Here is a 16,372-nt window from a genome sequence, read left to right on the forward strand (position 1 = left end):
ATCCTACCCCAAGGAAATCATCAGAGCCCATCGTTAGCCAACATGACTAACTCTTTAAATACCAAATAAGGTAAAGTCAATTTTCCGTAAGTCCTAACTTCACTAGGCGTGTACACCGACCAGCCTAACTGTGCAACAGCAACTATTTTCTCGCGATAATTAGCGAGAGGTGACTGTGCGCAGTGAATGTGCGCAGAACTCCTAATATCAGACAGGACAAGGCTATCTGTGTTAAACGTGAACATACACTTACATCATACAGAGGGTCGGACTCTGCTCTCCACTCGCCGTCATCAGCTGCAAACTGGCTTTCCTTGACGTTTCGCCCCTTGTTGCAGTACGTCTCTAGCCAGCGGGGCGACAGCGACGGCCACTCGCTGCCCGGCGAGTGGTTATTGGGTGGTATTCCTCAGTGTCCATACCCAGAGTGAGGCATCGACGGTGGTCTTGGTGACTCTCTTAGTTACTTCTCTCCTCTTCTTTCCTGCTACTCCTAACTGTCCCAGTGCCTTCCACAAGGTCTGTCCTATAAAACCCCTGCATCCTACTTCCACTGGGAAGTACCAGGTCTTCCAACCTTTCTCTCTACATCTGCTCACCGGTTCCTGATACTTCATTCGTTTCCGCTCGTTCGCTTCTTCCATCCTGTCCTCCCAGGGAACAGTCAATTCTATCAGCACTACCTGGGTCGTTTTCCTAGAAAACAGGATCAAGTCTGGTCTTAGGTTCGTGTCGATGATATCTGCCGGGAAGGCCAGTTGTTTGCCAAGATCAGCATGTAAGGACCAGTCACTTGCTGATGCTATGATTCCTATCCGCTCTCTTTCCTTCTTCTCTTTACTCTTTCCTTTCCATCCCTCCTTTACAAAGCTGATGAACTGCAATCCCTTCCTCTGTTTTCCCTTGACCTTATTCTCCGTCATCTGTTCTTCTACTGCACTGGCTATCACTTTCAGGACTTGGTTGTGGCGCCAGGTGTACCTCCCCTTGCCTAGTGCAACCGGGCAGCTTGTTAGGACGTGGCTAAGGTTCCCTGTCTTGCCACAGAGCTCACACTTGTCTTCATCTTTCTTCCTCCACCTCTTCAGGTTTGCAGCTGTTGGCAGAAGATCGTAAACAGACTTCAGCAGGAATCTTATCTTCGAGGGTTCACTATACATAAGTTCATTCCACATGACCTTTCTTTCTCGTACTCCCTCCCATCTTGTCCAAGCTCCTTGAACCCCCTGGCTTACTGCTCTTGATCTCCGAACCTCCTGCTGTCTAACTTCCTTCTGGATCAGTTCCCTCCTCTCCCTTGGGCTAGCAGTACCCCATCTCTGGGTTCCTTCCCTTCCTGCTCCAAACCCTCTCCTGCCTTGAGCTACTACTCCCACGATGTCTCTGTGCTTAAGTCTACTTGTTGCGCTGGCGACTGCTTCTGCTGCTGCCCACTTCTTTCCTGATCTTAGTCTTACTCCTGCCTGGCTAACCAACTCGTCTCGACTCTCCTGTAACATTAGTTGGGCTCTTGCCTTCGTCACTTTATACTCTTCTTCCATTGACGTTAGTGGCAGCTGTAGTTTGGCTGTTTTGCTGTACAATCCTATGCTCGTCAGTCCTGGAGGCACCCCCAGCCACTTTCTCAGATGTCTGCTCACCCTCCTCTCTACTTCCTCCACAACTGTAAGGGGTATATCGTACATGGTCATCGGCCATACTGCTCGTGGTAACAATCCATACTGGTTGCACCATACTTTATATCTCCCTGGGAGTTCACTATTCTCAATGGCTTCTAGCCCGTCTCGCATCTGTTGCTTGAATTCTTCAATGTTCTTTTTGTCACTTAATGTTACATCAAACTTCTTCCCTAGGCTTTTGATGGGCTGCTCCGCAATTGCAGGGATTCTTTCCCCCTGAACTTCTAGCTGCAACTTGTCACAGATCTTCCCTCTTCGCATCACCAGTTTCCTGCACTTTTTGGCTTTGAATTTCATTCTAGCCCAGCTGGCTGCCTTGCTCAGACTCCTGAGTACGTATCTTGCACTAATCACACTTTCAGTCGTCACTGTCAGATCATCCATAAAGGCCTTAAGTGGCCTCTGCCTTATTCCAGAATCAGTCTTTGGCCCTCTGGCTTGGCCCAAGGCTGGCTTCATCACCAGGTTCATTGCAGCCACGAACAATATCACCGATATGGTGCATCCTGTGATAATGCCTTTCTGCAACCTTTGCCATGATGTTGTGTAGCCGTTTACAGTGAATCTTATCATCAGTCCATCCATGTACTGTTCAATAAGGAGGCGTACCGGTTCCGGAACGTAGTACTTCTCTAAGGCCACTTTAATCAGCTGGTGTGGTACCGACCCATAGGCGTTCTGAAGATCCAACCAGACTATTGCTAAGTCCTCCTTCCCTGCTTTAGCTTCCTGTATCAGTTGTGACAGTATGCTTGTGTGCTCGAGACACCCTGAACACCCTGGTACGCCACCTTTTTGAATAGAAGTGTCAATGTAGTTGTTATCCATCATGTACTTCAGGAGCCGCTTGGCTAGAACAGCAAAGAAAATCTTGCCTTCCACTGACAATAGGGATATCGTCCTAAATTGTTCAATCCCTTTTGCGTTTTCCTGCTTTGGACAAAACACTCCTTCAGCTTTCTTCCATCCCTGTGGTAGCTTCTTTTTCCTCCATACTACTTTCAGCAGGCTCCAAAGTCTTCTTGTAAGTCTTGGGCATTTCTTGTATATCCTGTATATTATTCCACTTGGCCCTGGTGCTGCACCAGCCCTCGCTTTCCTGATCACGTCCTTCACCTCCGCTAACTTCAGCTCACTACAGTCTAATTCCCTGGTTGGTTGTTCAGGGTCTGGAAACTCGTCTTTAGGCCTATCTTCCAGAGGGACTTCTCGCTCTACATCCCCATGCGTTTTCTGTAGGTAACTCTCTGCCTCTTCCTTGCTACAGGTTAGTCTGCCACTCATCTTGGCTCCTAGCAGCCGTTTTGTGAATCTGAAGGGGTTAGACACGAACTCTGCACGCTTCTTCTCTTTCTGGCGTCTCTTTTTCCTTGTCCTTTCTGCATTACTGAGACTGCGCAGTCTCACTCGTAGTTCTTCCCTTAGTGAACTTAGGGCATCTCTTTCTTCCTGACTGGCTTCTTTCCATCTCTTTCTCAGAGCCTCTAAATCTTTCCTTATTCTTTGTTTCTCTCTTTCTCTGCGGTTGGGCTGATTAATCTGTGGTCTTCCTTTCCCTAGCTCCTTCTCTCCAAATCTTTCCAGCCCTACGTTGTACACCACTTTCACCAATGCCTCTAACTTCCTCTCCACGCTTCCTGCCCTCCAGATCCTCGTCTAACTGCTCCCACTGCTTGTCTGCGTTACCTGGTGGCCATTTCACCCGTGCTTTTCTAAGTTCTTCCGCCTCTTCTACGCCTGGTTCCTGATCACTCTGACCAACCGGTTCCGTCACCACTGGGATGGACCCCTGAGTGCTTGCTGTCTGCTGACCTCTCACTTGGATGCCCTGAGGACTGTGGTGTGCCTCCTGCCTCTGGGTTTCCTCCGTCTCACCAAGACCTTGAGGTCTCGCGCGTTGGTCGAGGTTCTTCTGTCTCTGCAAGCACCCCATCTTTGTTTGATGTATCTTAAGGCCTCTGTTGTTCTTGCAGATTTTGCCACATCTACAAGTTCTTTCTGGAGTCGTTTGTCCCAATTCGGTCCGGGTCGTCGTTCTTAGGTCTGTCCCAACGGAGCTTTCTTCCGCCCCCCCTCTCGGATGCTCCCGGGGGTATCTTTCTGTCGTGACTGAAGTTGCAACAGGTTGAGTGCCTCTTGGGTCACAAGTAGGCTGCAAGGTAGGGCTGCAGACCCTCTTGCCTCAGGTTCCCAGTCTTTCCTGGATGTCCACAGTCTTTCCTGTCGTCACCCATCTCTTCTGGGTTGTCAGTCAGTCTGTTCCTGGCTGTCACTGGTTTTCACCAGAGTAGTAACTTACATCATACAGAGGGTCGGACTCTGCTCTCCACTCGCCGTCATCAGCTGCAAACTGGCTTTCCTTGACGTTTCGCCCCTTGTTGCAGTACGTCTCTAGCCAGCGGGGCGACAGCGACGGCCACTCGCTGCCCGGCGAGTGGTTATTGGGTGGTATTCCTCAGTGTCCATACCCAGAGTGAGGCATCGACGGTGGTCTTGGTGACTCTCTTAGTTACTTCTCTCCTCTTCTTTCCTGCTACTCCTAACTGTCCCAGTGCCTTCCACAAGGTCTGTCCTATAAAACCCCTGCATCCTACTTCCACTGGGAAGTACCAGGTCTTCCAACCTTTCTCTCTACATCTGCTCACCAGTTCCTGATACTTCATTCGTTTCCGCTCGTTCGCTTCTTCCATCCTGTCCTCCCAGGGAACAGTCAATTCTATCAGCACTACCTGGGTCGTTTTCCTAGAAAACAGGATCAAGTCTGGTCTTAGGTTCGTGTCGATATCTAGCTCCTGTGTGCACAATTATCAACAAAACGTTTAAGGATCTGGGAACACGTTTTTTTGCAACGTATTTATGCAGGGCAATTTGTTTGGCTACATGTATTGTAATTTTCCATAATAGCTTTCCTGAGCACACCCTCTTTAATGAACCTTTCGGGTTTACAGTCGGCTAAACCTGATCAAGACACGCTTTCATTTTAAGCACTATCACGCCCTCACTTTGAGTATTTCAGTGATCATTATGAAACACTTACGGCCTTTGTTTCAAGTTGAAACTTTTGATCCAACACAAAAAGTTCTCTCACTTAGAGCTTTCGACCAGTCACTCTAGTCTTCCTCAGTAGACTGACCCAGTGAAGCTTGCAACGTGGCTTCTTTGAAGTGTGACGTCAACTGAGTCTACTGAGGAAGACCAGAGCGACAGGTCGAAAGCTCTAGGTGAAAGAACTTTTTTGTGTTGGATCAAAAATTTTAACTTTAAACTTGTAATTACCAACACAGATGAACTTTCATGATAGTTACGGCCTTTAGATACGGCGCGTAGGAGACTGACGGACTGTTGCCGCTCACTTTAATTGGAAGCGTGTAGCATAGAGTCACGACTGTGCTGCGATGACTCGGCTTGATGCGCACGACTCCTTATTAACGGTCCTCAATTTCAATAGTCAGGTACTTATTTCCAGCCAAACCAATTACAGCTAGCATGTTTAATCCCTTACAAAAATGAGGTATTCAGTCACCTCATGCCCACCAGTAACGACCATACAATAGAAAACTATGTGAATTCATATCAAGTTGCTTTAAAAAGAAAATAGGAATCTTCAAGACCTAAATTAGAATACATTTTCCAGTAGTACCTAACACTTGTACGTTATTCTCCTTTCCTTCTATCCTATGTACTACTAGTATGTTACTCAGTATGTATACATGTAACATTACATCCTGATGTATGCATTTAGCCCTATTGGCATGAACATGCAAATAAAGATTAATTATGTTTACGGAAGGAAAACACATTGTTTTTGCTCTGTTTCCTCGTTGTCTTCTTCTCCAAACAAATAATGTTAATGTTCTGAAACCAGACGTCTGTTACCATGGTAACTAGTGTTAGGTTACATCATGTTGAATTTCATAGAAGAAGGGATTTAGACTCCCGTCTGACCATATATATGAATGTGTTTAAGTAAGAACTAACAGAGCAGGCAATATGCGAAAGTAAACTTTATGCATTTGCTTTGCAAATGTTACCTGTCTAGTTATGTAACTGCTTTGTACAGGTCATATGACTGGGTGCTATCCGCCACCAAGCAGTGGCTGTTTTAGCGCCATCTATACTATTGTTTAAATAAGTAGATGCAAGTGTATTTTCCATTCATAAGATCGCTGAGTGCACGGCCTAGATCAAGCATCACCTATTGTATATCGTACTAAGACACAGATTATATTCAAAGCCGTTTGTTTTTCTCAGTGTATGCCTTTGTCTTCCAGACCATTCCGTCTGAAAACTATAGCACTAACATGTTCCATACCGAAAAATGAAATTGAAAATGTTCAGTGCTTCTATATCCTTCTGATATCATTTATTCCCCACTTATGTTGTTCCATAGTAAGGCAAACATAAAAATTACCCAATCATGCAAATTCCTCTGCGTCGGTACTTACATGTTCAAAGCTAAAACGTTTGTTCCAGTACACACGGGGAATGTTCTCGCCTAGAGCTTTCGATCAGTCACCCCTGTTCAAAATTTGAAGTGTTCCAACAGTCTATACCCCCATGCAGCAATGGAATCTTTCAATGCCTTTGCTTTTGGAACATGTACGAAGTTAGAAATTACTGGGTCTAACTTAGTACAGAGGGCGGGGACTGGTGTACGATAAACGAAGTTAGAAATGACTCTGGCTAACTTCGTACAGAGGGCGGCGATTGGCAACACTTTCCTTAGTCCAAAACAGCACCCCGAATCCCATCAAAAAACATAGCTATCATACCTTCGTCAGAAAAAAGACCAGAATCTTTTACCCTTCCATCTTCATCCATCAAGCATTGCATTACTCTTCATCTAAGATATCAATGTACGATATCTCTTGACCCCCCAAAGCATTTCCCTTAATCCTCAGTAGAGCTAAATCTGCTGTATAGACAGTATTTTATGTCTTAGATTCAAAGCTTGATTTTGTGAATAGATGTTGGGGTAGAAGTTGTTTTCAAACCATGATATTATATGATATGATTGTGCTTCCATATCTGTAATCAAGGCAAAGATCATTCATATCTAGTACCAAGGATAAATGTCTGAAGTCATGGTTTTCGGAAGAAGGTCTCGCTTAAAAGAAGCTTTCTCAAATTATCGTCTCTATGCTTCTGACAAACCTCTGTCCATAGTATATTATAAGCAAATATGTTCGATATTGCCTTACTATTCTTGCAATATCACTGCATTTTCCTTCGTCCAAAAAAACACACTTCTCTTCTCTTACTTTTCCACCATAGAAAAAAAAAACACTTGTCTTGTTTGTATGAATGCATGTATGAAAAATCCCCGCAACTGTCTTTATCCGAAAAAAAAACATTGAACCACTCTTTATCCAGGAATTTAAATTTACTACTCTTGATCCAAAAAGCCCCTCCCTATATACCTTAAAGTACCGCACTTTTCTACTCTCCGTCCAATCTCTCTTCATCCCCCGTTGCACTTAGCTTTGGAATCAGATCAATGAAGAACCGTCCAGACAATCAAAACTACCACGTGTGTATGACGAATGTTAGGTTGTTTGTCACACGATATTACAGATCAGTTACCGAAGGAGGACACACCCAGCAAGAACAACAGTAGCCTGTGTCTGAGAAATTTTTCACAAGTTCCTACACAGAAATTGCCATCTGAAGCTATTTTAAAAGGATTAGAAGGTACGTGTCTCCATCTCTACCCGAAATAAAAAAAAAATCCTCGCAACTCTCTGCATAAAAAAACAACATTTCACCACTCTTCATCTGAGAAAGTCATACACTTCTCTTAATGTCAAAAGTAGTTCCCTTTATCCCTAAAAGCGCCACACTTTTTTTCACTCCGTCCAAGAAAGTGTTTTAACTCTCTTTATCCTCAAAAAAACTTTACTTTCTTTAATCTGCTCAAGAAAACACCGTTCAGACAATCAACTCTTCGAGTCACTTCTTTATAATAACCTGTGTCTGAGGCAGGCACTTTTTACGAGTTCCTACCCGGAAAGTTTCAACAGAAGCTATTTGGACTTGATTATAAGGTTTGTGTCTGCCAGTTGGCGATTAGTGAAGCTAAATTTGTTGTATAGACAGCTTGCCTGTTATGTTTTCATTTTTTAAACAAATGCTGGGGTAGAAAATTGTACTGCTTTCCTACAGTAGATAAGGTTGTAGATGCATGGCGCTGTCAGCATAGTATCCCGGATTTCAAAACATTTTCCACCTAATCATCTGCTGGTACCTGGTACTATAATTTTGTTTACTTAGTATTCCTGGTATCGGTAGGCGGTACTCCTCTGCCATATTTAGAAAACTCAGATTAACCATTGCACCGTCTGTTAACAATGTTTAGGCTTTTCTTAACTATAATTTTGCCTTTAAGAGGTTTCAGATATGAACGTATATTGCACCTGCCTCTGAAGATTATCATTTTCTGCGCAAAAGAGGAGTTAATGTACGATTGCATATAGTCTGATAACGACGTTTCAGTCTTGTAATTATAGAAATAGGCAGAAAAAAAAATATGTTGCATTTTCTGTTCTTCTGTTGATTTGTTATGTAGAAAGTGAAAACAGGTCCAGAAAAGAGAAATTCACGTTATTGATATTCAAACAGCCAGCACGTCAAACAGCCAGACAATAAAAAAATCACAATACCCGTTTGATATAGAAGTGTGTGGTACAGCCTACATGTATAGAACCAGCGTTGAAGCACGTATCCTTTATCATCATATCATCTCGGGGTGTTTTATCCTCTTTTCGGATCATCATCATCATCAGGTCGGGCGAGTTGCCCGGACCAAGTCCACTCTTTCTCTCCATGCCGTTCTGTCCGCCAAATCTTTTCGGATAAATCCATTTTTTTTAGTTCTAGTCTAGTTCTGTTAGTGATGTATCAGTAAACAGCAGCTGACTGGGAAAAAAATCAAAATCATTCAGGACACACCGAGATCTTTTAAGTCTTTGAATAAAAGCTCATGTATGGCTGCTAATGTATGGAGACTAAAAAAAAAAAATACTATACGATTTTTCAGCGCTGGTTTCAAATCATGATATTGTATTATATGATTGTGCTGCCATCTTTTGTAATTAAGGCAAAAATCTTTTATATCCAGTTCCAAGGTTTTATGTCTGAACTAAAGGTTTTTGAAAGAAAGTCTTACTTTCTAAAATTGTCGTCTACATACTTCCAACAAACCTTTATTTATAGCAAGGAAATATGGTCGACATTGCCTTAATATTCTGTTTCTAGCAAGATCACCGCATTTTCATCTTTCGTCTTTAAAATCACACTTCCCTTTTCTTATCTCTCTTCACCATAAAAACACTTGTTCGTTTGTCTGTTTGTGTGTGTGTGTTTGAAAAATGCCCGTACCTATCTTCATCCAAAAACATTGCATCCAGAAAAACCAATGTACTTCTCTTGATCCCAAAAGCACTTCCCCACATCCCTTAAAGCACCGCACTTTTCATCGCTCCATCCAGGCTCTCTTTATCCCCCGTTGCACTTAGCTTTGGAATCAGATCAATAAAGAACCGTTCAGACAATCAAAACTACCACGTGTGTATGACGAATGTTAGGTTGTTTGTCACACGGCGTTACAGATCAGTTACCGAAGAAGGACACACCCAGCAAGAACAACAGTAACCTGTGACTGAGGCATTTCTCACGAGTTCCTGCCGAGAAAGTGCCAACTGAAGCTATTCTACTGGATCAAAAGGTACGTGTCTCTATTCTAATAATTTGCAATTAATAAAGCTGAGTCTATTGTGTACAGAATTTAATATGTCTTTAATTCAACAGACAATGGGGTAGAAGATTGCAATGTTTTTTTTTACTGTCAATAACTGTTTAGTTAGATTTCAGAGAAGCCTGCCTGTTAAAAAAAGGTAAATAAACTTCAACCTCAACATTAGCTGCATTATTTAGTGACTTAATACTCCTTTGACTAATTCTTCATGAATCAAAAATTTCAGATTAACATGACGTCGTCGTTGAAATGATTAAGCTCTCTGAATTGAAAGGCTTCATGTAGTGAACGCATAGCAGCAAAAAGTTAAATGTATGAAGTCATAATTTGCGATGGTTTGACCGCGAAGAACTTTCTTAAATTTGCCAATTTCATGCCTCCTACAAACCTCTGTCCATGGTAAGGTAATAAGGTCGATTTTACCTTACTCTCTTAACATTAGAACATGGCCACTACCCCTAATGATCAGCCAATGAGAGCACTTTGTTTTCTTTGTCTATGTCCCCATAGTACAAAAAAGTGCGGTACTATCCAAAAAAGTGTGGTTCTATCCAAAAAGTGTGGTACTATCAAAAAAGAGTGGTACTGAAACTTATTTGCATAAAATCAGTACCACACTTTTTAGTTAGTACCACACTTTTGGGAATTTAACTTAAACTAGGTCCCCCCTCTGCGACACTAATCACCCAAGGGACAATATGAATGAGACACAAACGGACCAGCTTTCTCTAAGACAAATGCTGCATCGAAACCGATATTAAACAAGAAAAAAACTGAAATTGTACAAGGAATACAGATATTGAACAAGTTTAAAATGAAACTTCGTGGGTATGGCCATGCTCTAAGTTAGATAGACCATGGACTTGGGCTCGTTTACACCACTCTTCATCCGAGAAAGCAATATACTTCTCTTAATGTCAAAAGTAGTTCCCTTTATCCCTAAAAGCGCCTCACTTTTTTTTCACTCCGTCCAAGAAAGTGTTTTAACTCTCTTTATCCTCAAAAAAAACTTCACTTTCTCTACTCTGCCCAAGAAAACACCGTTCAGACAATTGACTCTTCGAGGCACTTCTTTATAATGGCCTGTGTCTGAGGCAGGCACTTTTTACGAGTTCCTACCCGGAAAGTTTCAACAGAAGCTATTTGGACTTGATTATAAGGTTCGTGTCTTTCAGTTGGCGATTAGTGAAGCTAAATTTGTTGTATAGACAGCTTTCCAGTTATGTTTTCATTTTTTAAACAAATGATGGGGTAGAAAATTGGACTGCTTTCCTACAGTAGATAAGGTTGTATATGCATGGCGCTGTCAGCATATTATCCCGGATTTCAAAACATTTTCCACCTAATCATCTGCTGGTACCTGGTGCTATAATTTTGTTTACTTAGTACTCCTGGTATCGGTAGGCGGTACTCCTCTGCCATATTTAGAAAACTCAGATTGACCATTGTACCATCTGTTAACAATGTTTAGGCTTTTCTTAACTATAATTTTCCCTTTAAAAGGTTTCAGATATAGACGTATATTGCACCTGCCTCTAAAGTTTATCATTTTCTGCGCAAAAGAGGAGTTTACGTACGATTACATATAGTCTGATAACGACGTTTCAGTCTTGTAATTATAGAAAGAGGCAGAAAGAAAAGAGATATGTTGCATTTTCTGTTCTTCTGTTGATTTGTCATGTAGAAAGTGAAAACAGGACCAGAAATGAGAAATTCACGTTATTGATATTCAAACAGCCAGCACGTCAAACAGCCAGACAATAAAAAAAATCCCGTTGAATATAGAAGTGTTTGTTACAGCCTACATGTGTAGAACCAGCGTTGAAGCACGTATCCTTTATCATCATATCATCTCGGGGTGTTTTATCCTCTTTTCGGATCATCATCATCATCAGGTCGGGCAAGTTGCCCGAACCAAGTCCATTCTTTCTCTCCATGCCGTTCTGTCCGCCATTTTCGGATAAATCCCCTGTTAAGTTCTAGTCTAGTTCTGTTAGTGATGTATCAGTAAACAGCAGCTGAATGGAGAAAGAAAGCAAAATCATTCAGGACACACCGAGATCTTTTAAATCTTTGAATAAAAGCTCATGTATGGCTGCTATTGTATGGAAACTAGACATTTTACTATACGATTTTTCAGCGCTGGTTTCAAATCATGATATTGTATGATATGATTGTGCTGTCATCGTCTGTAATTAAGGCAAAAATCATTCATATCCAGTTCCATCGTTAAATGTCTGAAGTCATGGTTCTCAAAAGAAAGTCTTACTTTCTGAAATTGTAGTCTACATAATTCCAACAAACCTTTATTTATAGCAAGGAAATATGGTCGACATTGCCTTAATATTCTTTTTCTAGCAAGTTTACTGCATTTCCTTTTTTTTTGTCCTTAAAATCACACTTCCCTTTTCTTACCTCTCTTCACCACGAAAACACTTGTTTTTGTCTGTTTGTTTGTTTGTGTGTGTGTGTGTGTTTGAAAAATGCCCGTACCTATCTTCATCCAAAAACATTGCATCCAGAAAAACCAATGTACTTCTCTTGATCCCAAAAGCACTTCCCAACATCCCTTAAAGCACAGCACTTTTCATCGCTCCGTCCAATCTCTCTTCATCCCCCGTTGCACTAAGCTTTGGAATCAGATCAATAAAGAACCGTCCAGACAATCAAAACTACCACGTGTGTATGACGAATGTTAGGTTGTTTGTCACACGATATTACAGATCAGTTACCGAAGGACACACCCTACAAGAACAACAGTAGCCTGTGACTGAGGCATTTCTCACGAGTTCCTACACAGAAAGTGCCAACTGAAGCTATTCTACTGGATCAAAAGGTACGTGTCTCTATCCTAATAATTTGCAATTAATAAAGCTGAGTCTATTGTGTACAGAATTTAATATGTCTTTAATTCAACAGATAATGGGGTAGAAGATTGCAATGTTTTTTTTTTACTGTCAATAACTGTTTAGTTAGATTCACGGCGGTCGGTTGCTAGGCTAAAAGTCGCATTACTAGGGAGGTATCGGGTTATAGAACGCGTTCGGACGTGGCCGCGCGGGAGTCCCGGGCCGGCCCGGGGGTAACGGGTAAAATTTGAAAATAAACAAAAGTAAATACTCGTCAAAATAAAATGTAACAAGTGATTTTGTTAACCTTAAATGTTATTCTTCGACTGTCTTTGCTCAACTTTGTATACATTTGCTTCCAAATGAGATAAATTTCGGATTTCAAAAACGGTTCACGAGAACCAAACAACTGATTTTAAGGGGCCCCGGATATCACAAATAAGGTTTGATTTTTTGATTTTTAGAAATATTACAGTAAAGGTAAACTTTCTGTCTTAGGATTTTTTAAATCTTTAACTAAAACTCGAATTACAGCAAAAAAAGAGCTAAAAACGCAGTTTTTCAACTTTAAATACCGATAATTCATAATCGCGGCCATATTTAAAAAATCCCTAAGACAGAAATCTGCGGAAATCGTTGCTCTTCCAAACAAGACCCCAATGAGGTAATTTGAACGATTTTTGGGAGTGGTTAAAATACCATGTTTGCACGCGTGCTATGACACTTGGATATGAGGACCTGGATTTTATAACAGCGTAAACAAGAATTCTGACCTTCAAGGTCACCCACGATGACGGCAGTAGCTTCGTTACATGTTACATATCCACAATAAAATCACGGCATAGATGTAATATTTTGAAAACGGTTCATATTTGTGGAAAGGTGGATTTTTTCTGTTCCTTGGTTCCCAAGTAAAAAAAAAAGGCTTGAAGTAGCCGGTTGTAGCGACTTTACTGTAAATGACCGCGGGTAACCCCGGATCGAACGCCCGTTCTATTCGAATGACGTCATATCGAACAAGATTCGCGGGTTCGGGGGATTCGATCTCCATAGTAGCAGACTCCATAGTAACCTCAACATTAGCTGCATTATTTAGTGACTTAATAATCTTTTGACCAATTCTTCATGAATCAAAAATTTCAGATTAACATGACGTCGTCGTTGAAATGATTAACCTCTCTGAATTGAAAGGCTTCATGTAGTGAACGCATAGCAGCAAAAAAGTTAAATGTATGAAGTCATAATTTGCGATTGTTTGACCGCGAAGAACTTTCTTAAATTTGCCATTTTCATGCCTCCTACAAACCTCTGCCCAGGGTAAGGTAATAAGGTCGATTTTACCTTACTCTCTTAATATTAGAACATGGACACTACCCCTAATGATCAGCCAATGAGAGCCCTTTATTTTCGTTGTCAATGTCCCCATAGTACAAAAAAGCGTTGTACTATCCAAAAAAGTGTGGTTCTATCCAAACAGTGTGGTACTATCCAAAAAGTGTGGTATTAAAACTGAGTTTTAAAATCAGTACCACACTTTTTAGTTAGTATTACACTTTTCGGGTTTTAACTGAAACCAGCCCCCCTCCCCCCCCCCCCCCTCTGTGACACTAATCACCCAAGAGACAATAGGATTGAGACACAAACAGACCAGCTTTCTCTAAAATAAATACTGCATTAAAACCGATATTAAACAAGAAAAACTGAAATTGCACAAGAAAGAATTGAACAAGTTTGAAATGAAACTTCGGGGATATGGCCATGATCTAAGTTAGATAGACCATGTACTTGGGCTCGTTTACTGGTAAATAGCGTTGCCCGCCCAATCGGGGACTGTCTGACACCCTCCGCTATCGCCTTGGGAGTCAGGTAGTCCCTGTTGTGGGCGGCGTAACACTATTTCCCAGTAAATTTGCCTGGCCCATGGTCTATCTATATAACACTCACCACATTTTTCTTTGTCCAAAAAATAACAGCACTTCCATTTTTTACGCCCAAACCGGCACCCTCTCAAAAAGCACTTTTTTTGTCTTTGTCCAAAAAATCTCCGCACCTCTCTTCATACAAAAACATTGCACTACTCCTAATCTAAGAAAGCAATGTACTTTTCTTGATCTCCAAAGCTCTTTCCTTTATCCCTAAAAGTGCCGCCCTTTTCTTCTGTTCTGTTCAAGAAAATGCTTCAGCTCTCTTCAGTATCAAAAGCACTTCATTCTTTTTTTTTTAATTCTCCCGTTCAGACAATCAAATTTTTGAATCACTTTGTGAAACCCTCAAAAAAACTACATAAAATGTGAATTGTTTCATGATTGAATGGGCAATGTTTGGGATTCCTGGCCATACTCTGTTCCTTACAATATGTTAACAACATATTCCCTACAATCTTGTCTCTACATAAATGACTTTCAAACCATGAATCGCCACGACGCCAATTGCGATTCGCAAACAAAAATCGCCTCGACGCCAAAGCAAAGCATAAGAACACACCGGACACATGGTCACTCTGCATAAGCCAAAGAAACATTGTGACCGCCTTAACGAATGGAACCTACATCAGGGAAGTCCTGGATGACTTCAAAGGCGGATACACATTAAGACGCTACAAGGGCAAGCCTCTCCGGGCGAACTAGCACTGAATGATGATAGCTCCCTACTGGACATTGTAGATAATCCCAACTCTTCAGCTGATCGACTTAATTCTGATCTTAGGAAGATATCACGCTGGTCTTCGACCTGGCTTATGGAGCTTAATCCGCTAAAGACTGAAGAGATGTGTTTTTCTAGGAAATCCAATTCTCCAGACCATCCCCCCATTATACTTGATAATTGTGTTATTAAATCTGTTAAAGTTCATAAGCATATAGGAATGATACTTACCTCCACCATGTCTTGGGAAACTCAAATTTCACATATGATTGCTAATGTATCCAAACGAGTGTCCACTCTCAACAAGTTGAAATTTAGATTACCACGCACTGTACTTGATGTTATTTTTAAATCTTTTATTCGACCTCTTCTCGAATATGCTGACATAATATGGCATGGATGCACTGTGTATGATTCTCAACGATTAGAACGAGTCCAATATGAATGTGCACTTACAGTTTCAGGGGCTGTCAGAGGGTCTTCTTACTCCTCACTCCTTGTTGATTTAGGCTGGGAGAGACTCTCTGATCGTCGCCATGTTCACTCACTGATCATGATGTACAAAGTAATCCATGGCCATACCCGTCAGTATCTCAGGGACCTGATCTCTCCCGAAGTTTCTTTTTCGACTTCGTATGATCTTCGTAATAAATCTAATTTACGGCTACCGCTTTGTCTTACAACTAGGTATAAAAAGTCTTTCATTCCATATGCTACGCATCACTGGAATGGTCTTGATGTAGCTGTTCGATCTCTGAATCTTTCATTGTATAAGAAGTACTTAGTAAAGTCAGTACGTTCCCCTTTTTACCGACATTTTAGCATCGGCCCCAGGTACACCTGCGCATTACTCACGCGTCTCCGCATCGGGACCTGTAGTCTTAACCACAGCTTATTCTTAAGAAATTTAGCCCCTAGTGCTGCTTGTATCTGCGGGTCTCGTTGTGAGAGTGTCATACATTTTCTTTTACACTGCCCTTTATATAATCAACAAAGAGTCACCCTACTCAGCAATCTCCAGAATGTGGTAGGCTTTGATTTTGATGTTTTCAATATGTCTGAACAATTGTTATGTGATATTTTACTTAGAGGATTACCTGATTTATACTATGATACAAACTGTAATATCTTGCTAACCACTCAAACTTATATTGTTGACACCAAACGGTTTGTACTCGACAGACTTATTATATAGCCTACTAAACATTTCTTTGTACTATTTAACGACCCATCCCACCCACTTGCTGTTCTTTGTTTTTTGTTATGTATTGTAATTGTATTCTATGTTTGGTGGTGAGGCTAAAATTAGCTATAGCTAGAGTACCTCACCACCTTGTCTTGTATTGTCCTTGTTGAATTTGCAAATAAAAAAAATAAAAAAATAGCACTGAAACTGGGGACCAACATCCTCGACACTCCTAAAGATAAGGCTACAGTACAGCAGACCG

General features: G+C 41.4%; 1 protein-coding gene across 1 annotated transcript; it reads right to left on the minus strand.

Annotated features, from left to right (window-relative positions):
* Positions 1–392: 392 nt before the first annotated feature.
* Positions 393–3,612, minus strand: LOC109465064. The gene is made up of 2 exons (XM_019762206.1): positions 3,366–3,612; positions 393–3,265 (listed from the first exon to the last, which is right to left on the minus strand). The coding sequence occupies exons 1-2, from the start codon at positions 3,610–3,612 to the stop codon at positions 393–395; spliced, it is 3,120 nt and encodes a 1,039-aa protein (XP_019617765.1).
* Positions 3,613–16,372: the final 12,760 nt, after the last annotated feature.

Source organism: Branchiostoma belcheri, unplaced genomic scaffold (genome assembly GCF_001625305.1).
Source record: "Branchiostoma belcheri isolate BF01 breed outbred unplaced genomic scaffold, Haploidv18h27 scaffold147, whole genome shotgun sequence".
NCBI lineage: Eukaryota > Metazoa > Chordata > Leptocardii > Amphioxiformes > Branchiostomatidae > Branchiostoma > Branchiostoma belcheri.